At 42.5% G+C, this 26,106-nt stretch overlaps 1 protein-coding gene across 1 annotated transcript; it reads right to left on the bottom strand.

Annotated features, from left to right (window-relative positions):
* Nucleotides 1-1,024: 1,024 nt before the first annotated feature.
* Nucleotides 1,025-25,091, bottom strand: LOC109878525 (matrix metalloproteinase-23). The gene is made up of 9 exons (XM_020470736.2): nt 24,866-25,091; nt 24,445-24,603; nt 23,307-23,443; nt 11,873-12,012; nt 9,865-10,032; nt 3,270-3,434; nt 2,822-2,932; nt 2,025-2,151; nt 1,025-1,635 (listed from the first exon to the last, which is right to left on the bottom strand). The coding sequence occupies exons 1-9, from the start codon at nt 24,875-24,877 to the stop codon at nt 1,377-1,379; spliced, it is 1,278 nt and encodes a 425-aa protein (XP_020326325.2). The 5' UTR covers nt 24,878-25,091; the 3' UTR covers nt 1,025-1,376.
* Nucleotides 25,092-26,106: the final 1,015 nt, after the last annotated feature.

Raw genomic sequence — 26,106 nt, 5'->3', positions numbered from 1 at the left:
GTCTCTGAAACCCTGTTTTTACCCAGTTCTAGCATTTATCCTGATCTAGTGCTGAAGATCCACGTTACAGCACTATTTACATTTAACGGTAACTTCCGACTGAGCAAACATATGCAGCGTTTACCGTGAATGCGGTCTCTGCAAACGCGGGAACATTTTCTTTAAATTTAAAATAGCATTGTAGTTCGGATCTTCAGCTCTACGGATCGAATCGAGCCCCTTTTCCACATCCTGATTGTGTCCACAGTTGGTGGTGTAACCGCCGTCTGAAATCATTGACAGGTGGCACCATTGACTTATGTGTCTTAATATAAATATATATTATTGTGAAAGATTATTCATCAAATAATTTGCATACGGGGGGGGGGGGGGGGCAAGAAAACAGGTCACAATGCAGACAAGGTGGACAGATAAGGCCGTATAAACTCGTCTGAAAATGAGGGCACAATCAGAACGTGGACAAGATCGGGATGCATGTTAGAAGGTATAAAACGGGGCTCGAGTGACCTAGCTTAGTATCAGTTCTGAGTTAAATCTGCGTCAAAATCTGACCGTAGTGTGACAGCAAAGTTGGAGACTTTTTCAAAAAGTGGTTCAAACTGCTGCTAAAGGTGCTTCCACCAAGTATTTACTCTGGGGTACAAATAAATACCCTTTTTAAAAGGTTGTTGTGAATAAATCACAATGTATTGTTTTCCCCCCTCTAAATGCAAGGCAAGTAATAGAAAACAGGGGAGAGAATACTTTCCATAAGCACTGTACACACAGTGATAGCTGCATCACATTTACACCCTTTATCTCAAAACAACTTACTATACTTTAAGTGACACAGGACATAGAAATATCAACTCTGCCCTAGACATTTTAACAAAGTGAGATGTATCAATACAACAACTGCATAAAAATAAGGTCGTCACATTTAAAGGGTGAGCAAGGCTAGTCTTTTCTGACCAGATCTTAAAGTCTGAAACTTCATTCATCATTAAGGACAAGGTTGAGTTCTGGGATCTATTCCATTTATGACCTGGATTCAAGAGAGTACTGTCAGAGTACAGCCTGCTTAAAGTTAGACTCAGACATATGACGACATTCTTCAAACCGGGGAAACTTCCTGTTTACAGACATCAACAACAGAATGTTGATGTGCTAAGACTGACACTATTGGCTCTAGAATAGAGGGTTGTTTCCATTGGTCAATTATCTGTTGATTCCAAGGTTAACCTTAAGTTATGTTTTTTTATCACACAAAGCTGTATATTGAAAGCTCACAATCCCTGGGTGAATAAGGTCCAATATGTGGCAGTCTTGGCATATTTAATATTAGTAAGCAGGAAGTCGTCATGCTGTGTATGATAATGTTGTATTGCTGAGTACACCTATAATATTGTTGCGGTGGGTTTGTCCTCTTTTCCTCCATGCCTCATTCTTCCCTCACTCTCTTCATTCTGCTCAGCTGTTGGAGGGTTGTTCAGGCGGATGACCCAGGAGTTTGCGGAGACCACGTTGCCGCCACGATTGACACGACAGGTATAAGTGCCCTCGTTAAACTCGTTGGCGACGACGCGGAGGTCGCGGTCCTTCATGGTGATGTAGCCGGGGATAGAGATCACGAGCTGCAGTCCATCCTTGTACCAACTAGAGCAAGGTCAAAGGCCGTACCAGGGAAGAGCACAGGGAGAGAGGAATCAACCATTCAAATGTCATGTATGTCCAACAACCTTTGCCAGAAACATAGTCATAGTAAATAAGAGAAAACGACCTGCATGCTGTTTAAATGCTCCCATTAAAAGACCTGATAAAACGATGGGAGAATCCGACCGGTAATTATGGTATATAGTGGTCCAAGGTTGTCAAGCGGTCTAAGCCCCTGCCTTTGGAGCACATGTATTGTATAATGCCATTGCGTGTATTGGTTTGACTCCAACCCACTGCTCTAGCACCCTCTCTCCTATCTACCTATATCCTGTCCAATAAACACAAAAAATATGATTTGTACATTACTGTATTTAAGACTATTCTCTCACCTGACTTTGGGAGGCGATCTAGGATTCTTCGTCCCACAGCGGAAGCCCACAACCTTTCCACGAGGAACTATCTTGATCTTGACGTTGGCAGGCGGTGGACTTAGCGTGGTAACGGCCTCAAGAGGCTCTACAGGAAGTGAGTGAAATACCAGGATGGTCAATAAGACTTCCCCCACAAGATATTCCTCTATGGCTTTTTCTCAATGAATCTTTCCTCAATTCCTCACATCCTCTTTCCTCGTCGCCTCCTCAAAACAAATCGGAGAAGGTCTGAGGGAGGAGACCTTGGACGTTCTCCAATATGGTTGAGAAAGAGAGGATGCGAGGAATCGTGTAAAGATTTGAAATAGAGTTTATTAGGGATAAAGCATATGCCACAGAGGTGTTATCAGTACAGTAGGACAAGGGATGACACAGGACAGGACAGGAGTTCGGCAAGCTACAGTCTGAATGTTGGCAACATAGCATGCGGTTTAACATTTTAGATGTCCATTCTGTCATTCAAAGTGCCATACAAATCCAGGCAGGTCCATAATTACACATCTAATTTGGAGAGATAATCCATGGTAATTCATAGGAAAGACACCTACCAGGCAGCCAGTTTGTGTTAAAATGTCCAAAATCAGCCTAGATCCACATTTAACTATCAAGTCCTGATCTATTTGATGGCTTAAGACAGTCCTAAAAGCATGTCATTAATAGGATCTCATGGAGATTGCAACTTTAAATTCCAACTGGTGAACTGGGGTGCAGTTAAATTCATGTCCAATCAAGAGTGGACAATATGCCTGTCTGACCATAGCAGAGATCACATCGTCGGGCACAGTGTTTCTTCATGAAGCTCTTCCTCCTTTCGCAGAAGCCAAGGCGAGCCCATGGATCACACACGCGCTTCTTGTCTGTGCATCCTGGAATACAACACACATATAGACATTTGTGGTATTAACGTTTTCTTAGTGTTATGTCTTATACCTGTGTAATAAAACAAATTACTTGTGTAGCAATAACATTGTATTAACATGTTACATAGTACTGTAGTAATTGTATTGCTATCGTGTTGTAATTGCACAATGAGTTGAGCGGGAATTGGTGGAATAGAGAATGTTAATACTAATGTTTAGACAATATTAAAACAATGTTAGAAATTACATCATTACAATACATGTATGAAAAAAAATATAGAAAGTCTTGATTTATCATCATAAATAAACCAAAAAAACATGTTTGATCTGTGTGTTCCTTTACCATAGAGGCGCTGGATTCCCCAGATGTCGTCCTGGGCAATGTTCCTCTGGCCCGTGTAGGTGGCATTGGGGTGCATCAGGGCCTGGGGGTCTCGGGAGTGCCACAGCCCCAGGGCGTGCCCAATCTCATGAGCCGCCACCTGTACCAGGTCATTTAACCACACACCTGGGGAAGGGAACAGACCCAATTAGGCGCGTACACACATTATATCAAAGGACAAGGATTGGGATCCCTGGATAGAATACATGTGATCAGTCTTGTGTGATTTGAGATAACATCTAGATTCTAGAATGGTGTGTTGGTATATACAGGTAACTGCCAAAATAAGGGAAACATTTGAGTAAATGAGGGATCAAAGTATATTGAAAGCATGTGCTTCTACAGTTAATTAAGAAAGTAATTCTTAGGGTTATGAATATAAATGCCCAGTTAACCATTATTTTGGGTACCATGGCTAGAACAAGATATCTCAGTGACTTTAAAAGAGGGGTCTCAAAGGAGTTTAGGGGATTTAAAGTGTGTGTGTGTGTGTGTGTGTGTGCACGCACATCTCAGTCACCAGATTTCAACCCATTTGAAAACTTAAGGGAGATTCTGTAGCGGCGGCTGAGACAGCGTTTTCCAACATCAACAAAACACAAAATTATGGAATTTCTCGTGGAACAATGTTGCTGCATCCCTCCAATAGAGTTCCAGACACTTGTATAATATATGCCAGAGGCGCCCCCTCATATTTGTCCTGTTAAAAAAATATATATATATATACACACTACCGTTCAAAAGTTTGGGGTCACTTAAAAATTATCTTGTTTTCCATGAAAACATACATGAAATGAATAGGAAATCTAGTCAAGACGTTGACAAGGTTATAAATAACGATTTGTTATTGAAATAATAATTGATTTCGTCAAAGAATCCTCCATTTGCAGCAATTACACCCTTTCAGACCTTTGGCATCCTAGCGGTCAGTTTGTTGAGGGAATCTGAAGCGATTTCACCCCATGCTTCCTGAAGCACCTCCCACAAGTTGTATTGGCTTGATGGGGACTTCTTACCTACCATACGGTCAAGCTGTTCCCACAACAGCTCAATAGGGTTGAGATCTGGTGACTGTACTGTCCACTCCATTATAGACGGAATATCAGCTGACTGCTTCTTCCCTAAATAGTTATTGCATAGTTTGGAGCTGTGCTTTGGGTCATTGTCCTGTTGTAGGAGGAAATTGGCTCCAATTAAGCGCCATCCACAGTGTATGGCATGGCATTGCAAAATGGAGTGATAGCCTTCCTTCAAGATTCCTTTTACCCTGTACAAATCTCCAACTCTTACCATCCCCAGACCATCAATTTGCCTCCACCATGCTTGACAGATGGCGTCAAGCACTCCTCTAGCATCTTTTCATTTTTTATGCGACTCACAAATGTTCTATGTGATCCGAACACCTCAAGCTTAGATTAGTCTGTCCATAACACTTATTTCCAATCTTCCAGTGTTTTGACCATCCTAATCTTTTCTTTTTATTGGCCAGTCTGAGATATGGCTTTTTCTTTGCAGATCTGCCTAGAAGGCCAGCATCCCGAAGTCGCCTCTTCACTGTTGACATTGAGACTGGTGTTTTGCGGGTACTATTTAATGAAGCTGCCAGTTGAGGACTTGAGACATCTGTGTCTCAAACTAGACACTCTAATGTACATGTCCTCTTGCTCAGTTGTGCACCGGAGCCTCCCACTCTTTCTATTCTGGTTAGAGAGAGTTTGTGCTGTTGTGTGAAGGGAGTAGTACACAGCTTGTACGAGATCTTCAGTTTCTTGGCAATTTCTCGCACGGAATAGCCTTCATTTCTCAGAACAAGACTAGCCTGATGAGTTTCAGAAAAAAGGCATTTGCTTCTGGCCATTTTGAGCCTGTAATCGAACCCCAAAATGCTGATGCTCCAGATACTGAACTAGTATAAAATAAGGCCAGTTTTATTGCTTCTTTAATCAGAACAAGTTTTCAGCTGTGCTAACATAATTGCAAAAGGGTTTTCTAATGATCAATTAGCCTTTTAAAATGATAAACTTGGATTAGCTAACACAACGTGCCATTGGAATACAGGAGTGATGGTTGCTGATAATGGGCCTCTGTCATTTACAACATTAACAATGTCTACACTTTATATCTGATCAATTTCATTTTATTTTAATGGACGAAAAAAATGATTTTCTTTCAACAAACATGGACATTTCTAAGTGACCCCAAACTTTTGAACGGTAGTGACACACACACACACACACACACACACACACACACACACACACACACACACACACACACACACACACACACAGAGTTGAAGTCAGAAATTTACATACACCTTAGCCAAAGACATTTAAAATCAGTTTTTCCACAATTCCTGACATTTAATCCTAGTAAAAATTCCCTGTCTTAGGTCAGTTAGGATCACCACTTTATTTTAAGAATGTGAAATGTCAGAATAAAAGTAGAGAAGGATTTATTTCAGCTTTGATTTATTTCATCACATTCCCAGTGGGTCAGAAGTTTACATACACTCAATTAGTATTTGGTAGCAGTGCCTTTAAATTGTTTAACTTGGGTCAAAAGTTTCGAGTAGCCTTCCACAAGCTTCCCAAAATAAGTTGGGTGAATTTTGGCCCATTCCTCCTGACAGAGCTGGTGTAACTGAATCAGGTTTGTAGGCCTCCTTGCTTGCACACACTTTTTCATTTCTGCCCCCATTTCTGTAGGATTGAGGTCAGGGCTTTGTGATGACCACCCCAATAGCTTGATTTTGTTGTCCTTAGGCCATTTTGCCACAACTTTGGAAGTATGCTTCATTGTCCATTTGGAAGACCCATTTGTGACCAAGCTTCAACTTCCTGACTGATGTCTTGAGATGTTGCTTCAATATATCCACATAATTTTCCATCCTCGTGATGCCATCTATTTTATGAAGTGCACCAGTCCCTCCTGCAGCAAAGCACCTCCACAACATGACGCTGCCATCCCCGTGCTTCATGGTTGGAATGGTGTTCTTCGGCTTGCAAGCCTCCCCCTTTTTCCTCCAAACATAACGATCGTCATTATGGCCAAACAGTTCTATTTTTGTTTCATGAAACCAGAAGACATTTCTCCAAAAAGTACGATATTTGTCCCCATGTGCAATTGCAAACCGTACTTTGGCTTTTTTATGGCTGTTTTGTAGCAGTCCTTCCTTGCTGAGCGGCCTTTCATTTTATGTCGACATGTGGATATAGATACTTTTGTACCTGTTTCCTCCAGCATCTTCACAAGGTCCTTTGCTGTTATTCTGGGATTGATTTTCCCTTTTTGCACCAAAGTACGTTCATCTCGAGGAGACCGAACGTGTCTCCTTCCTGAGCGGTATGACGGCTGCGTGGTCCCATGGTGTTTATACTTGCATACTATTGTTTGTAAAGATAAACATGGTACCTTCAGGCATTTGGAAATTGCTCCCAAGGATGAACCAGACTTGTGGAGGTATACCATTTTTTTCTGAGGTCTTGGCTGAATTCTTTTGATTTTCCCATAATGTCAAGCAAAGAGGCACTGAGTTTGTAGGTAGGCCTTGAAATACATCCACAGATACACCTCCAATTGACTCAAATTACATCAATTAGTCTATCAGAAGCTTCTAAAGCCATGACATCATTGGCTGGAATTTTCCAAGCTGTTTTAAAGGCACAGTCAACTTAGTGCATGTAAACTTCTGACCCACTGGAATTGTGAAACAGTGAATTATAAGTGAAATAATCTGTCTGTAAACAATTGTTGGAAAAATTACTTGTGTGTCATGCACAAAGTAGATATTCTAACCAACTTGCCAAAACTATAGTTTGTTAACAAGAAATTTGTGGAGTGGTTGAAAAATGAGTTTTAATGACTCCAACCTAAGTGTAAGTAAACTTCTGACTTCAACTGTTTCTATATATATATATAAATATATATATATATATATATATATATATATATATATATATACACACACACAGTGGGACAAAAAAGTATTTAGTCAGCCACCAATTGTGCATGTTCTCCCAATTAAAAAGATGAGAGAGGCCTGTAATTTTCATCATAGGTACACTTCAACTATGACAGACAAAATGAGAAAAAAAATCCAGAAAATCACATTGCAGGATTTTAAATTAATTTATTTGCAAATGATGGTGGAAAATAACTATTTGGTCAATAACAAAAGTTTATCTCAATACTTTGTTATATACCCTTTGTTGGCAATGACAGAGGTCAAACGTTTTCTGTAAGTCTTCACAAGGTTTTCACACACTGTTGCTGGTATTTTGGCACATTCCTCCATGCAGATCTCCTCTAGAGCAGTGATGTTTTGGGGCTGTTGCTGGGCAACACGGACTTTCAACTCCCTCCAAAGATTTTCTATGGGGTTGAGATCTGGAGACTGGCTAGGCCACTCCAGGACCTTGAAAAGCTTCTTACGAAGCCACTCCTTCGTTGCCCGGGCGGTGTGTTTGGGATCATTGTCATGCTGAAAGACCCAGCCTTGTTTCATTAAGGAGGTTTTCACTCAAAATCTCACGATACATGGCCCCATTCATTCTTTCCTTTACACGGATCAGTCGTCCTGGTCCCTTTGCAGAAAAACAGCCCCAAAACATGATGTTTCCACCCCCATGCTTCACAGTAGGTATGGTGTTCTTTGGATGCAACTCAGCATTCTTTGTCCTCCAAACACGACGAGTTGTTTTTAACAAAAAGTTATATTTTGGTTTCATCTGACCATATGACATTCTCCCAATCTTCTTCTGGATCATCCAAATGCTCTCTAGCAAACTTCAGACGGGCCTGGACATGTACTGGCTTAAGCAGGGGGACACATCTGGCACTGCAGGATTTGAGTCCCTGGCTGCGTAGTGTGTTACTGATGGTAGGCTTTCTTACTTTGGTCCCAGCTATCTGCAGGTCATTCACTATGTCCCCCCGTGTGGTTCTGGGATTTTTGCTTACCGTTCTTGTGATCATTTTGACCCCACGGGGTGAGATCTTGCGTGGAGCCCCAGATTGAGGGAGATTATCAGTGGTTTTGTATGTCTTCCATTTCCTAATAATTACAGTGATTTCTTCAAACCAAGCTGCTTACCTATTGCAGATGCAGTCTTCCCAGCCTGGTGCAGGTCTACAATTTTGTTTCTGATGCTCTTTGGTCTTGGCCATAGTGGAGTTTGGAGTGTGACTGTTTGAGGTTGTGGACAGGTGTCTTTTATACGGGTAACAAGTTCAAACAGGTGCCATTAATACAGGTAACGAGTGGAGGACAGAGGAGCCTCTTAAAGAAGAAGTTACAGGTCTGTGAGAGACAGAAATCTTGCTTGTTTGTAGGTGACCAAATACTTATTTTCCACCATAATTTGCAAATAAATTCATTAAAAATCCTACAATGTGATTTTCTGGATTTTTTTCCCTCATTTTGTCTGTCATAGCTGAAGTGTACCTATGATGAAAATTACAGTTCTCTCTCATCTTTTTAAGTGGAAGAACTTGCACTATTGGTGGCTGACTAAATACTTTTTTGCCCCACTGTATATATATAAATCACAGACAGTGTCACCAGCAAAGTACCATCACACCTCCTCTTCCATGCTTCACGTTGGGAACCACACATGCGGAGATCATCCGTTCAACTACTCCGCGTATCACAAAGACACAGCAGTTGGAACCAAAACCCCCAAATTTGGACTCATCAGACCAAAGGACAGATTTCCACCAGTCTAATGTCCATTGCTCGTGTTTCTTGGTCCAAGCAGGTCTCTTCTTCTTGTTGGTGTCCTTTAGTAGTGGTTTCTTTGCATCAATTCGACCATGAAGGCCTGATTCACCCAGTCTCCTCTGAACAGTTGTTGTTGAGATGTATCTGTTACTTGAACTCTGAAGCATTTATTTGGGCTGGTAATTTCTGAGGCTGGTAAATCTAATGAACTTATCCTCTGCAGCAGAGGTAACTCTGGGTCTTCCTTTCCTGTGGCGGTCCTCATGAGCCAATTTCATCTTAGCGCTTGATTCTTTTTGCGACTGCACTTGAAGAAACTTTCAAAGTTATTGAAATTTTCCATATTGACCGACCTTCATGTCTTAAAGTGTTGATGGACTGTGTCGTTTCTCTTTGCTTATTTGAGCTGTTCTTGCAATAATATGGACTTGGTCTTTTACTAAATAGGGCTATCTTCTGTATATCAAACCTACCTTGTCACAACACAACTGATTGGCTCAAATGCATTAAGAAGGAAAGAAACTCCACAAATTAACTTTTAAAAAGGCACACCTGTTAATTGAATTGCATTCCAGGTGACTATCTCATGAATCTGGTTGAGAGAATGCAAGAGTGTGCAAAGCTGTCATCAAGGCAAAGGGTGGCTACTTTTGAAGAATCTCAACTAAAACATTTTTTTATTATTATTTTTTACTTTTTTGGTTACTACATGATTCCATTGTAGGAATTTCCTTGAAGGAAATCCACGGGTGGGAGAAAGTGAATGAGTACACTTTTTGGGGTAAGGGAAGAGAATCGGAGCACAGACAGACAGAATGTAGATATTATTTGCACCTTGTTTCCAGCTGAAGCGGGACTTCCCCAGGATCCAGAACTCATGATTGTCAAAGTGGATCTCCCCGCGTGGGGGCAGGAAGGCATGGGCCAACTCCCCGTTTAGTCCATCAAAACAGGGATGCAATGGAGACCACCAGCAGTCTGTGTGGTTCCACGTGTAGAAGCCTGTGCCCACACACAAAAAGCAGGGGGTTGTCATGACGTTGCCCTGTTGGGTGAGGTTTATCCCCACATAAATACATACCCCCACATAAATACATTTCCCCCTTTTCTCTCCACTCTACAGAATGGACTCTTGAAAAGCCCTGTGTTTCCACAGAGAAAGTATGGGAACATCAAAAGGTTGGGGAATGGAACAATATTTTCCTTTCTCAACCAGTTGAAAGTGTCCGTTGGTACTTAAAGAATATGTCGTCAGATCAGTTGTTGTCTGGGACATTATATCTGATGATAGGACAACAAATTGTATCTTGGAAAGTCTGCACATTCTAGTTATATTCAAATGGAATTGATGTGCAATTTAAATGTTTAAATATGAAACTATTTGTGACAAGATTAAATGTGATTTTAGCTTCTAAATGAGAGAATTGTTTTCATAAGTAAACTTATGCTCACTCAGTGGCCACTCCCAAGTGAACAGACATTGGTTGAGAACTATGAAACACGCCCTTCTCTCCCACAGTACAAATGCCCGTTGACGGAAGTCAACCTCAGTTCGAGATGACATGAGGACTGGTGTCCAGACGTTTAAAAGGGCTAATTTCAACTACAAGCTAACGATATTAACATTTAGTTCCAGAAATGTTAGGACTGCTGTCCTAATGTTTATTAAAAGGGTGAATTTCAATGTGGAGGTGACGATCACCACGCTGGAATGGTGAATTTCGACTAGACCAGCCAAAATACAGCACGAGCTGATTATAGCAACTTGGTAAGAACTTTGAATGATTATTTACTAAAGAAGAAGTGATACCTCCTAGATGTCGAGTTATCAGCTGCAGCTGTAAACGTACATGGACAGACAATCTCAGAAGAACATATCCGATAGCCCTACATTCTCAGAAGAACATATCCGCTCGACAACACTACGACCAGAAAGATTCTTGAAAGAACATTGGTGATCTCTGCTGGGTAAACCAGTCTTCAATCTTCGACTCATCGATCAAAACGCAGCTCAGTGTAAATATATATCTTGCATTTTCCTTTTCCGAATGGGCGGTTATTTGAATGCATAAGATTCTGTATTTACGGCAGCATAGCTTCTCAAGGTCCAATATAGACCCAATCCCCTTTGTCCCTCAGTCTTCCCGCTCTTTCATTCAAACCCAAACCCCTTTATTTGTGTAACCAGCCATCATATCGGTTTCATCTGCAAGGGACTTTTTCTTTTATGACATGATTAGTAATCGATTTATGATCTATTCTGTGTATATGTAATTCTGTGTGATTATTTAGGTATTTAGTAAATAATGAAGCCAATCTTTGTATTGCTGATTCAACTTGTTAGCCAGGGTTTGTGCAGATAACCAAGAATTTTACGACGTTCAGATGAGACTGAATAAGGTGATAATAATTGACTGCTATTGATATAAAAGACCTTCAGATCTTTTAAGAACCAGAACCTGGTTCCAAAGGTTATTAACAAGTTAATTGTAACCTTTATTTTACTAGGCAAGTCAGTTAAGAACAAATTCTTATTTTCAATGACGGCCTAGGAACAGTGGGTTAACTGCCTTGTTCAAGGGCAGAACAACAGATTTGTACCTTGTCAGCTCGGGGATTCCATCTTGCAACCTTTCGGTTACTAGTCCAACGCTCTAACCACTAGGCTACGCTGCCGCCCCAATTCAAATCACGTAATCAATTTGATAAAATAGCATGTCATCTCATTTAATCATACTAGAGACACAACAGGGTATTAAAGACTTAACAAATATTGAGATACTCACACACACCCTTATCTTAAGGTGATACAATGTGGTTCTAAACAATTACGTGGTCTCACCGATGATAATGTCAGCACTCTTGTTGGGGTTTTTGATTTCGGCGAAGTAGAGAGGGGACACGTCGCTCCACTTGGAGAACGCAATGCTGATGGCCTGGCGGGTGTCATCTTTGTTCAGCGTGTTGGGAAACTTCACGATCCTGACAGATGTGAACGGACACGCAGACAAACATAGACAGACAGACATACAGCTGTGAACAGAAAGACAGACCAAAAACGCAGTGCTGTTCCCTTTCAGTCACTCAGTATAACATTATGGGGAGTCAATGACCAACCATATTCACCTGAAAAAACTGAAAACGCCCAACGGGCCAATGGATGCCGAGCCAATCCCCAGAAGTCCTGCCTTCCTGACTATAATACCGGGGCTCATATCCATTTCCTCAATTCTTCTCTCTTCAGCCCGCCTGAAGGAAGACCGTGTAACGCAAATGACAAACTTTTCAAGCACACAAAGACTATGAGATTCGGCACCGTCGCTGATGAGCTAAAGGCGACCTGCGATTCCCCTCATTCAGCCAGGCTGGTGCTATCAGGTTAAGGTGAGTTCATGAATGTAGAGTATGGAGGAGGCGGGGCTCATTTGCACACCACCGATGGATGGAAAGCTGCCGAGTTACTTAGCTCCAGTTCTGAGGCTAACAAGGAGGCTAATCTTCTGAATAAACAGTCCCGGTTCTAGGCGGAGCAGTTGGACAAAGTATACCAGGCTGAGGGTGTAGTTCTTGAAAGGGACAGGCGGCTGTACATGGATGAGCCAGTTTCGCCAACAAGGTTGTTTGGCTCGGCTATGGAGTCCTTACAGGCCTGTTTCGAGGAGAAACAAAAACAGGACCCAGCTCTACAGGTCCTTTTCCCACGAAAGTTCCTTCATGGGGGCAGCTTTGCAGTTCCAGAAGCGTGAAGGAACGAGTCCAGGCCAGAGGCTGGCATCGAGGTTGGTTTTTGACCGTATTGGTGTTTCTGGGAAGCAGCGGAAGTCTTGGCACAGACGCTATGCTGGGTCGAAGGGGAGTGGGGTGAACGCTGATTCTTCCGCGCCATGGGGGAATGAGCAGACCTCGCAACCCTAGCTGGAGGCCGGTGGAGGGGCATGTTCTCGGAGCCCTCCTCCACATTTACTAATGGCAACAGTGCTTCCAAGTGGCTCGGTCAACGGGGGCAAGTTACTGGTTGCCGAAGACCCCAAACCCGGTGTTGGCTGGGTATCAGAATGGCGGTACCACGAAAGCACAGTGTTTCTACCCAAGGTTTCTCTGCGCTCAGGGGTATCGAGAGTACGGCATCGTCCAGATGTGGGCATAATAAACAAAGTTAATTCCCCACATTCAGACACATGGTTGTTAAGGGTGGTGGATATGAAAACAAGCATGAAAGAAAGCATGAAAGAAAAACACAGTACCAGTCATATGTTTGGACACACTTACTCATTACAGGGTTTTTCTTTATTTTTACTATTTTCTACATTGTAGAATAATAGTGAAGACATCAAAACAATGAAATAACACATATGGAATCATGTAGTAACCAAAAAAGTTAAAAAATAGCTACCCTATGCCTTGATAACAGCTTTGCACACTATTGGCATTAGTTGGTTTTGCACCTGAGGGTTTGCAAGTTCAAAATGCTCACACTTTGCTGGCTATTGCAGGCGGCGCATCCCTGTGATTTGGTTCATGTCCATAGATCTGAAGGATACGTACTTTCATGTGTCTATACATCTTCCCCACCAAAAGTTTCAGAGGTTTCATTTCAAGGGTGTAGCCTATGAATTTCTGGTCCTGCCTTTTGGACTTTAATCTCCCCGCACCTTTTCTATGATGCTGTGCCAGGGGATCAGAGTATTGGCCAATCTGGACGATTAGCTGGTCATAGTGGAGTCGAGGGAACAGGTGGAGCTCCATACTGCCACACTGGTTTCCCATATTCAGTCTCTGTGGTTCAGAGTGAATCACAGCTCCACACAGGGGACTCATCCTCCGGTGGTGTGGCCCCTAAAAGGCGTGTCGACTCATGGCGCCGACTGAGGACCCCTCAGTGTGAGTCTCCGTTTGAACCATTAGAGTCTGTGGACCTAAAGCTAATTTTCTCGTGGCCTTGGCATCAGCCTAGCATGTTGGGGATCTCCACACACTCCTGTTTGGAGTCCGTACCTGCCGATTCCAAAGTGATGTAACGTCTTAATGCAGCTTTTGCTCCAAAGGTTATGCCTATGTCTTACAGGTCCCTCACTTTTGAAAAGGACAAGGGTTGCCTATAGGTGTGCATGCTCACTCCACTAGGGGTGTGGCGGCTGATTGGGCATTGTTCAGGGGCATGATGATTGGTGATATCTGTGCTTCAGCGAGTTAGGGTTCCCGACATACCCTTGTGAGATTTTAACACGTGGATGTAACTTCTCCTAGTGTGGCTCATAGGGTTCTTAAGTTTGGGTCCAGGAGTGGGTATTGGCAGCGTACAGGTTGCACATTTATCCGGTTTACCACAATTCCCTGTGGTTTGAGCAATGGGCTGCCTTGGGGTGCGGCAGCGTGTAAAGTGTGCATTAGCAAGGTTACCATAGTAACCTTGCCATGATTCATCGACTCTGGTTGATGCTATGCAGAGTGTGTGTGCGCTTTACCATGTCACAACAAGTGTTCTGTTGTTTTGGACGGTTCTTTTTACAAGTTCTGACATTTCAGGCTCACAAGGTAAGTATTGTTCTTGGAACCATGGGTTCTATGGACTTGTGCTGCAGTGGCAGCGTGTCAAGTTGCAGCAGATCCTGGTTCCCTATATGGGGTTCTGACAATTCAGGTTTCATCAGGCTCTGACAGTTCAGGCTTCTCAGGTAAGTATTAGGGAAAAAGGTGGCTTCTGTAGACTCTTTTTTGACCGGTAGAACGTGTAGTTGGGCTGCCATGCATCTCCTAGTTTGGAACCCAATGAGCCAGCTTGGGGCTTGATTGTATGTCCCCATAGTATGTTATACCAAGTGACCGACTGAATGGCAATGTATGAAAATAACTACTGTTCAGTTAAGGAGGTAATGAGGTATAACATATTTTGCGCAGGGGATTTGGGCTCGCTGAAAAGTGTTACTGAATTGAGGAAATTAATGCCCCGGTATTATAGCCAGGAAGACGTGGCTTCCGAGGGCAGGCTTGGCATCCATTGGCCAGTTGGGTGTGATTTCAGTTTTCAGGGGAATATGAATGGTTGTTGATTTCCCTTCAGGGAACAATAGTTGTATTCATAACTGAAATAATATTTGTATATCTGGCCAGAGGGCCATCCTCCAACATTCTCTGAAGCTCTAATTCTCAAAACAGTACTCAGAAGCCGACCTCCCAGTCTCTTCCATCCCCTCCCTGAACTCCCTGAATCCCAAGTCAACCCTAGTCCCTTCCCCCTTGACACTACATTTGAGAGGATTGGATAGGTGTCAGTAATATGGTGGAACCTTGCCCACTGATAGGTTAGGTGGAATTGCTGCTATATTCCTTACAACTTGAATACAACTACAGTGCCTTAAAGTATTCATACCCCTTGACTTATTCCATATTTTGTTGTGTTACAGCCTGAATTCAAAATGGATTGTATTCTTGTTCTCACTCATCTACACATAATAACAAAGTAAAAACATGTTTTTTGTGCCCATTTAGTGAAAATTAAATACAGAAATATCACATTTACATAAGCATTCACACCCTTGAGTCAACATATGTTAGAATCACCTCTGACAGCCATTACAGCTGTGAATCTTGCTGGGTAAGTCTCTAAGAGCTTTGCACACCTGGGTTGTACAATATTTGCACATTATAATGTTTTTAATTCTTCAAGCTCTGTCAAGTTGGTTGTTGATCATTGTATATTTGGCCTTGTGTGTTAGGTTGTTGTCCTGCTGAAAGGTGATTTTGTCTCCCAGTGTCTGTTGGAAAGCAGAATGAACCAGGTTTCCCACTCGGATTTTGACTGTGCTTAGCTCTATTCCGTTTATTTTTAGCCTAAAGAACTCCCTAGTCCTTGCCAATGACAAGCATATCCGTAACATGATGCAGCCACCACCATGCTTGAAAAAATGAAGAGTAGTACTCAATGATGTGTTGTTATTTGCCCCAAACATAATGTTTTGTATTCATGACATGTAGTTAGTTTATTTGGCCAATTTTTTACAGTTTTACTTTAGTGCCTTATTGCAAACAGGATGCATGTTTTGGAATATGTTTATTCTGTACAGGCTTCCTTCTGTCATTTATGTTAGCATTACGGTTTCCTTCCTCTCCGGCAACAGAGTTAGGAAGGACGCCTGTATCTTTGTAGTGACTAGGTGTATTTATACACCAACCTCATTATGTTGAAAGGGATATTCAATGTCTGCTTTTTTTACTTTGACGAATCTACCAGTAGGTGCCCTTCTTTGCGGGGCAATGGAAAACCTCCCTGGTCTTTTTGGTTGAAACTGTGTTTGAAATTCGCTGCTTGACTGAGGGATCTTACAGATAATTCATTGTATGTGTGGGGTACAGAAATTATGTGTCATTAAAAAAATCATGTTAAACACTATTATTGCACACAGAGTGAGTCTATGCAACTTATTATGTGACTTGTTAAGCAAATGTTTACTCCTGAAATGATTTAGGTCATAACAAAAGGTTTGAATTGACTCAAGACATTACAGCTTTTCAATTTTAATTCATTTATAACACAATTCTAAAAACATAACTCCACCTTGACATTATGGGGTATTGTGTGTCACGCCAGAGACCCAAAAAATTTAATTTCAAGCTATAACAACAAAATATGAAAAAGTCAAGGGGAGTGAACAATGTTTCCTTTAAACTGCGCCTGGGCATCCAGCTGATCTGGCACTGCCAAGCAGAAGAACCATCAGCCTACGCAGAGAAGGACCAGATTGAACTTCACTTAACTTTTTACAGTTTTTCCCCTTAGTTAACATTTCCCTTTACTGTGGGAAAGTAATTTATTGCATTGAACTACTGTGGGAGTGCAATGGAACATACCGAAACAAAATGAACTATGCAAGACTTAGTATGCAAAATTAACTATGCAAGAGATTTTGTTGTAAGCGGAACGCATCGGAGTACGATTCAGCACCAATCAGAGCTGCAGATAGACCAGTGCCATATTTTATTTTATTTATTTTTATTTTTTATTTTACCTTTATTTAACCAGGTAGGCAAGTTGAGAACAAGTTCTCATTTACAATTGCGACCTGGCCAAGATAAAGCAAAGCAGTTCGACAGATACAACGACACAGAGTTACACATGGAGTAAAACAAACATACAGTCAATAATACAGTATAAACAAGTCTATATACAATGTGAGCAAATGTGGTGAGAAGGGAGGTAAAGGCAAAAAAGGCCATGATGGCAAAGTAAATACAATATAGCAAGTAAAACACTGGAATGGTAGTTTTGCAATGGAAGAATGTGCAAAGTAGAAATAAAAATAATGGGGTGCAAAGGAGCAAAATAAATAAATAAATTAAAATTAAATACAGTTGGGAAAGAGGTAGTTGTTTGGGCTAAATTATAGGGGGACTTTACCTAGCAGGGTCTTGTAGATGACATGGAGCCAGTGGGTTTGGCGACGAGTATGAAGCGAGGGCCAGCCAACGAGAGCGTACAGGTCGCAATGGTGGGTAGTATATGGGGCTTTGGTGATAAAACGGATTGCACTGTGATAGACTGCATCCAATTTGTTGAGTAGGGTATTGGAGGCTATTTTGTAAATGACATCGCCAAAGTCGAGGATTGGTAGGATGGTCAGTTTTACAAGGGTATGTTTGGCAGCATGAGTGAAGGATGCTTTGTTGCAAAATAGGAAGCCAATTCTAGATTTAACTTTGGATTGGAGATGTTTGATATGGGTCTGGAAGGAGAGTTTACAGTCTAACCAGACACCTAAGTATTTGTAGTTGTCCACGTATTCTAAGTCAGAGCCGTCCAGAGTAGTGATGTTGGACAGGCGGGTAGGTGCAGGTAGCGATCGGTTGAAGAGCATGCATTTAGTTTTACTTGTATTTAAGAGCAATTGGAGGCCACGGAAGGAGAGTTGTATGGCATTGAAGCTTGCCTGGAGGGTTGTTAACACAGTGTCCAAAGAAGGGCCGGAAGTATACAGAATGGTGTCGTCTGCGTAGAGGTGGATCAGGGACTCACCAGCAGCAAGAGCGACCTCATTGATGTATACAGAGAAGAGAGTCGGTCCAAGAATTGAACCGTGTGGCACCCCCATAGAGACTGCCAGAGGTCCGGACAGCAGACCCTCCGATTTGACACACTGAACTCTATCAGAGAAGTAGTTGGTGAACCAGGCGAGGCAATCATTTGAGAAACCAAGGCTCTCGAGTCTGCCGATGAGGATGTGGTGATTGACAGAGTCGAAAGCCTTGGCCAGATCAATGAATACGGCTGCACAGTAATGTTTCTTATCGATGGCGGTTAAGATATCGTTTAGGACCTTGAGCGTGGCTGAGGTGCACCCATGACCAGCTCTGAAACCAGATTGCATAGCAGAGAAGGTATGGTGAGATTCGAAATGGTCGGTAATCTGTTTGTTGACTTGGCTTTCGAAGACCTTAGAAAGGCACGGTAGGATAGATATAGGTCTGTAGCAGTTTGGGTCAAGAGTGTCCCCCCCTTTGAAGAGGGGGATGACCGCAGCTGCTTTCCAATCTTTGGGAATCTCAGACGACACGAAAGAGAGGTTGAACAGGCTAGTAATGGGGGTGGCAACAATTTCGGCAGATAATTTTAGAAAGACAGGGTCCAGATTGTCTAGCCCGGCTGATTTGTAGGGGTCCAGATTTTGCAGCTCTTTCAGAACATCAGCTGAATGGATTTGGGAGAAGGAGAAATGGGGAAGGCTTGGGCAAGTTGCTGTTGGGGGTGCAGTGCTGTTGTCCGGGGTAGGAGTAGCCAGGTGGAAAGCAAGGCCAGCCGTAGAAAAATGCTTATTGAAATTCTCAATTATGGTGGATTTATCAGTGGTGACAGTGTTTCCTATCTTCAGTGCAGTGGGCAGCTGGGAGGAGGTGTTCTTATTCTCCATGGACTTTACAGTGTCCCAGAACTTTTTTGAGTTAGTGTTGCAGGAAGCAAATTTCTGCTTGAAAAAGCTAGCCTTGGCTTTTCTAACTGCCTGTGTATAATGGTTTCTAGCTTCCCTGAACAGCTGCATATCACGGGGGCTGTTCGATGCTAATGCAGAACGCCATAGGATGTTTTTGTGTTGGTTAAGGGCAGTCAGGTCTGGGGAGAACCAAGGGCTAGATCTGTTCCTGGTTCTAAATTTCTTGAATGGGGCATGTTTATTTAAGATGGTTAGGAAGGCATTTTTTTTTTTAAATAACCAGGCATCCTCTACTGACGGGATGAGATCAATATCCTTCCAGGATACCCCGGCCAGGTCGATTAGAAAGGCCTGCTCGCAGAAGTGTTTCAGGGAGCGTTTTACAGTGATGAGTGGAGGTCGTTTGACCGCTGACCCATTACGGATGCAGGCAATGAGGCAGTGATCGCTGAGATCTTGGTTGAAGACAGCAGAGGTGTATTTAGAGGGGAAGTTGGTTAGGATGATATCTATGAGGGTGCCCGTGTTTAAGGCTTTGGGGAGGTACCTGGTAGGTTCATTGATAATTTGTGTGAGATTGAGGGCATCAAGTTTAGATTGTAGGATGGCTGGGGTGTTAAGCATGTTCCAGTTTAGGTCGCCTAGCAGCACGAACTCTGAAGATAGATGGGGGGCAATCAGTTCACATATGGTGTCCAGAGCACAGCTGGGGGAAGAGGGTGGTCTATAGCAGGCGGCAACGGTGAGAGACTTGTTTTTAGAGAGGTGGATTTTTAAAAGTAGAAGTTCAAATTGTTTGGGTACAGACCTGGATAGTAGGACAGAACTCTGCAGGCTATCTTTGCAGTAGATTGCAACACCGCCCCCTTTGGCAGTTCTATCTTGTCTGAAAATGTTGTAGTTTGGAATTAAAATTTCTGAATTTTTGGTGGTCTTCCTAAGCCAGGATTCAGACACAGCTAGAACATCCGGGTTGGCAGAGTGTGCTAAAGCAGTGAATAGAACAAACTTAGGGAGGAGGCTTCTAATGTTAACATGCATGAAACCAAGGCTATTACGGTTACAGAAGTCGTCAAAAGAGAGCGCCTGGGGAATAGGAGTGGAGCTAGGCACTGCAGGGCCTGGATTCACCTCTACATCGCCAGAGGAACATAGGAGGAGTAGAATAAGGGTACGGCTAAAAGCTATGAGAATTGGACGTCTAGAACGTCTGGAACATAGAGTAAAAGGAGGTTTCTGGGGGCGATAAAATAGCATCAAGGTATAATGTACAGACAAATGTATGGTAGGATGTGAATACAGTGGAGGTAAACCTAGGTATTGAGTGATGAAGAGAGAGATATTGTCTCTAGAAACATCATTGAAACCAGGAGATGTCATTGCATGTGTGGGTGGTGGAACTAATAGGTTGGATAAGGTATAGTGAGCAGGACTAGAGGCTCTACAGTGAAATAAGCCAATAAACACTAACCAGAACAGAAATGGACAAGACATATTGACATTAAGGAGAGGCATGCTTAGTCGAGTGATCAAAAGGGGCCAGTGAGTGGAGAGGTGGGTTGGTGATTTAGACAGCTAGCCAGGGCATCGGTAGCAAGCTAGCATAGGATGGAGGTCTGTTGTTAGCCACCTCTTGCGTTCGGTCAGTAGATTAGTGGGGTTCCGTGTGGTAGAGGGGATTAATCCAATTCACACAACAACAACAAAAATAAAAACAATAGATATAGTTATAGAGGCCCAAGAAGAAAACATAATAATAATAAAAAATTAATAAATTGTCCGATTGTCTATTCAGATAGCAGCCGGTAAGACAGCTAACGGTTAGCAGGCCGCAGATTGTCGTTCAGGTAACGTCGCGACGGAGGAGCCAGCCGGATAACTCCTTCGGGTAGATAACGTCGGCAGTCCAGTTGTGAAGGCCCGGTCGGGCTCCGCGTAGGCAGTAAAACGGGTCCGGATAGGTGACTGCAGCCCAGGAGTGATTGATGGAACTCAGGAGTGATTGACGGAGCTGGCTAGCTCCGGAATAATTTATGTTTGCTCCGGAATCGACGAAGGCCGATAGTCACACGGATAGCAGCTAGCTAGCTGTGAGATCCGGGTATGAATGTCCAGAGAGCAGTCGAAATCCAGGGACATGGAGAGAAAAATTGGTCCGGTATGTTCCGTTCCGAGCCGCGCTGCGCCGTACAGAACTGGCGATAGATTTTCGAGCTAAAGGATAGCTGATGACCACAAACCGTGGTTAGCTGAATACTAACGATTTGCCAGTAAAGGAGCTAACTAGCTTCTGAACTAGCTTCTGGTTAGCTTCTGGATTAGCTTCTGGCTAGTTTCAGGCTAGCTTCTTGGAGTTTCTTGCTAGCTTCTTGGAGGATTACAGATTTGAGGTAAATAATACTTTTTTATAAATATACATTGGTGAGGCGGGTTGCAGGAGAGTGTTTTGAAGATGAGTTGATGGAAAATAAAAATAAAATGTATGTGAAAAAAGTTGTAAATATATATATATACAGGACACGACAAGACGAGGACAAAAGACGGATCTGTGCCATTCTCTTTAAACTGGACTGTGTTTACAGCATGAGTGGTCGTGAGTAGATGCTCTACGGATATTTCCTTCAACCTCATTGTAGAAAAGGCCCATGGAGTTGGTGGAATAATCCTTTAATTCATTGCCATTTACTCAGCTGGGCCAGGGGCGCTTTAATTAGGTCAGGTGGAACTCCATAAAAGGAGGAAATTGCCATTGCCTGATCTCGCTGCTTTCTCTTCCTTAACTCCATCTGATCCAGACGTTCTGTGCGTCCATGAATCCACGTAAGTCCACCGACTATGTTACCTTTCATCTGAATTATCTGTGGCGATCGGGAGAGTGGGCCATTCAGTTATTGTTAATAGTTATTACCGCAGAGCGCGGCTTGGAGCGCAGCTTCAAACATATTGTGTAATGTGAATTGTCAATGATCACGGCCCTACAGATCCTCATAGGCCAATTATGCAATCGATATGGTTCATGTGAATTGAAATTAATTATATGTACACATGAAGACAATTGAAAGAGTGAAATGAGAAACGTCATTGTTTGCTAACTGATTGACTTTGATCATGGGGATTATAGATTGTATCACCATTCACTGTTTGTATTCTTTCATAATTTATGATAAATAGTTACGAGCCTAAATGACTCGCGGATGATTACTATTGACTTCTTAATGAACTGGACTGTTGAATTCCCTAAATTATGTTAATAATGAATGATATGATTTGATCTTTGATTATGAATTTGATTGGATACATGTTATTTGTTTCCTTTGTGATGCAGCACAGACTACTCAGTAAATATACCACTTTATGGTTAAAGGAATTCCTGCCTCATCCATTCCTCTGTCACCTGACACGTGACCACCTGTTCACCTTCACTGTCAGTCATCCTACCTGTCCAGCTACCCACACAGATTCCACTAATCTTTCACTCATGGCTTGGTTTTTGCTCTGACATGCACTGTCAACTATATAGACAGGTCTATGCTTTTCCAAACCATGTCCAATCAATTGAATTTACCACAGGTGGACTCCAATCAAGTTGTAGTAACAGCTCAAGGATGATCAATGGAATCAGGATGCACCTGAGCTCAATTTTGAGTCTCATAGCAAAGGGTCTGAATACTGATGTAAATAAGGTATTACTGTGTTTTATAAATTTGCTAAAAATTCTAAAAAGCCTGTTTTCGCTTTGTCATGATGGGTTATTGTGTGTAGATTGCTGCGGAATTTATATTTATTTAATCAATTTTACAATAAGTCTGTAACGTCAAGGGGTCTGAACAGTTTCCGATGGCAAACAACATTTTCAGTCACCTCCTTGTCAGAAGGACAGGTGGATAAACAGGTTAATGTCAAGCCCTGCATGTTTTTTTCAAACGTGTCATGGACTGTAGGCCTACATTGAACACCGCACATTGGCTGCTACTGTAGGCTGAATGATATAACAGCTATTTCCATGTTAAAATGTTATGGGATGCATTTTCTCCATTGTTTTTGAGGGTAGGGAACTCTGGTAGGCCTACATATGATCAAATAGCTACAGTAGCCTATTTGACCACTGTCTGAAACTGTAACTTAAAGCTGGTACAACTTCAGTGCTCACAGTAAATGCAAGCTGGAAGTTGCATAGAATTTTCACAACGTTCAAGTTTGCTCTCAGCAGACCTGAAAGTTGCTGCGATGAAAAAATGTTAGGGACCATTGAGTTTGAATACCATCTGAGGCACTGTATATCCAATCCTCTCAGATCTCCAAAAGTTCCTAGGGGATAGGGACAAGGGTCTGAATTGTGATTCAGGGTCTCACTTGTAGGTGAGGTTGAAATGCCTCCACTTGTGTCCGAGTGGGTTGATGGCGTAGCGTCTGGAGCGGCTCAGTGCCGCTCCAGTCACAGGATGATGCTTCACAGAGCTCAGGGACTCCACAGACCGCCCACCAGCTTCCTGAGAGAGAGGGAGAGAAAGAGAGAGATTGTTTGTTTGTTTACTTCACTCTTTTTTTCTTTTTTTTATCTATTTCACTTGCTTTGGCAATGTTACCATATGTTTCCCATGCCAATAATGTCCTTTGAATTGAAATGGGAGAGAGAGAGATTATTAGAGATGACAAGAAGAGCATGACATGACCATGAACAGGTGAAAACAGTGTATGTGTGTAGGAGAGAGAGAGAGAAGCTTTGCACAGTCCGTATGTTGCAGTAGAGAATGGTACAGGGCCTGAAACAAACAACAAATTAGCAGTAGCCTGTGAAACAAGACAGGACTAAAATCCCTTCAATGATGACAAAAATGTGCAATCTGCAACTGGGAGAGGATTTAAACTCAAAATAGTTAGTCGTTCATTCTATTTCTCCACTTTTTCAGTACTATTTCTCCCACTAGGAGTTTAAAAGGAATAAATGAAAGTCAAGCCATTGCATTTTTCAGGCTTCCTGCCAAAGGCAGCATGTCTGGCCTCCTCTAGGAAAACACACAAGTGCAAAAAGGAACTGAATCACAAATAATCCTACACAGATGTGGAATCCACCTCTGCTATCATCCCTTGACAGCCCCTGTCCATCTATCCATCTCTCTGTGCTAAAATATCTGTCACCCACATGTGAGCAGAAGCATACTCCTCCAGCCTTCCCCTCACCAGCACCAGCACCAACACCTTTCTTTTCTTCTTTCCCTCCTGTATCCCCGTTCTCAGCTATTGTAACACTGATCAATGCATTAGTATAGACGGCTATATATATCACTCATCAACAAATAAACATGCACAAATATACATTAGGATCCAAACATAACTATTTTATAATGTGTAGCCTATAATGTGTAGCCTACTTAAAACACTTATTTATTCTGTTAAAAACTATACCAAAATACAATAAATTAATGCAAATGAAAATGCGCGCGTGCAGACACACACGCCCTGAATAAAAATGATAAATATATATAATTACCGTTTTCCTCCTACACGTCCGGAGTCCTCCGACCTCATCCAACCCTACCAACATCAGCACTAGTAGAACAAGTATTGGACGAGTTCTGCGTATCTCGAACACAGCCACGAAGCCCTTGGGCGAACTCATTAACTTCTGCTTCCTGTGCTCCATTGGAACCTGTAGTAGTTTTACAATTGACAGTCAATGGTAGCCTGCAATCAATGTTGAGAGCACATGGTTCAGCTAAATGCAAAGATTGAATACTTGGTATAAAAAGAGATTGATCAGCTCGGATAGGCTACTTTATTCAGGTGTTTTCATGCAGAAAGCATGAGTAGGCTATCCTTCCTCTGAACCAGAACACGGTGCGTAATCACAACGTGGAAACCACATTCTGCAGAGTTGGGATTAGTGCACGGCGCTCCAAATGATCCCTTACCATCAAACTCATATCATTCAGAATCCTGCGCGTTTCCCCTAGGATATAACTGTAAACTCCTACTTTTCCCCTAGGATATAACTGTAAACTCCTACTTTTCCGCCGAGTCCTTCGTTAATTGCATCGCATTTGTATGTTTATTGGATAACTTTGGTACTTCCCTGCCTAGTCCATGGAGTGACGGAACGGGTCAGCTGTCGGACATCAGTCGAGTGTTGGGGCAGAGAGAGAGAGCACCGCCCAGTCCTAAAACAACCATTTGGCTCTCAGCCTCTGCGCTCCCATTCACTAACGTGCTCTCATCACCCGGGCGAATAGAGCGTAAAATGGTCAACTGTTTTCAAAGACAGTAAAGTCTTCAAACTATTGTTGAGCTGTAAACTCTTACTAGGCCTAAACAACGACTCGTGCAATGTAATAGTTTATCTAATAGGTTGAGGCCTCAAACCGCTATGGCTAAAACAAATGATGTAAGTAAGTCATAGACTATTGGCTAAAGCCCCCCAAAAATTAAGGAAAATGTTTTCACATTTATTATAAAGTGTTATTTTACCCCCAAAACGTGACATCGACACCGGCAACCCTCAAAAATACACCGCAGCAGAGCCGGGGGTTTCTTCACGGTCAGTGCCATCCGGAATCATTGGGATAACAGCTAGACCATAACCTGAACCCCTACCTTCAATAGGTAAGTCCCAAGGATCCAACATTGCACGGACCGTTTATTCACCTGTTGACGCATGTAGCGCGCAGTTCCAACTGTCAGCGAGGGGACCCATTTTCCAATCCATCTGTTAAAACAGGCTCCATTAGTCCACTTCCTGGCAAGTGGCAACTCAAAACGACTAACATGGATGTAAAAAAAAAAAGGTTAACTAACTGAAATCATTATTGAAAGCTAGGCTAGATGTATGCCTATCTCAACTCTCCCTGAGCCCCATCTAGGTGTGATAGCTCCTCAGCAAATGATGGATCATCCATTGAAGAGGAAGGCTATCATGACTAGCCCACAGTATGCCCCCATCCTAGGCTACAGTAATGTGTCACATCTGCAATGCTTTAGGCTTCACCAGGGATTTTTTTCTAGCCTACCTCCCTTCAGTCACCTTCAGAAAGTGCCCACGGTGTCAAATTGAAACTCAACTGCATGTGAAGTGTGCTCTCATAAAAAAACATCCATTGTGCAGAATGAGGTCAAATATTTTTCAATGGAACTTTTTGGCATTGCCCATGGTCTGGCT

The sequence above is a fragment of the Oncorhynchus kisutch genome, linkage group LG19 (genome assembly GCF_002021735.2).
Source record: "Oncorhynchus kisutch isolate 150728-3 linkage group LG19, Okis_V2, whole genome shotgun sequence".
NCBI lineage: Eukaryota > Metazoa > Chordata > Actinopteri > Salmoniformes > Salmonidae > Oncorhynchus > Oncorhynchus kisutch.
The sequence above is the reverse complement of the archived record's forward strand: the minus strand, read 5'-3'. Positions and strand labels throughout refer to the sequence as shown.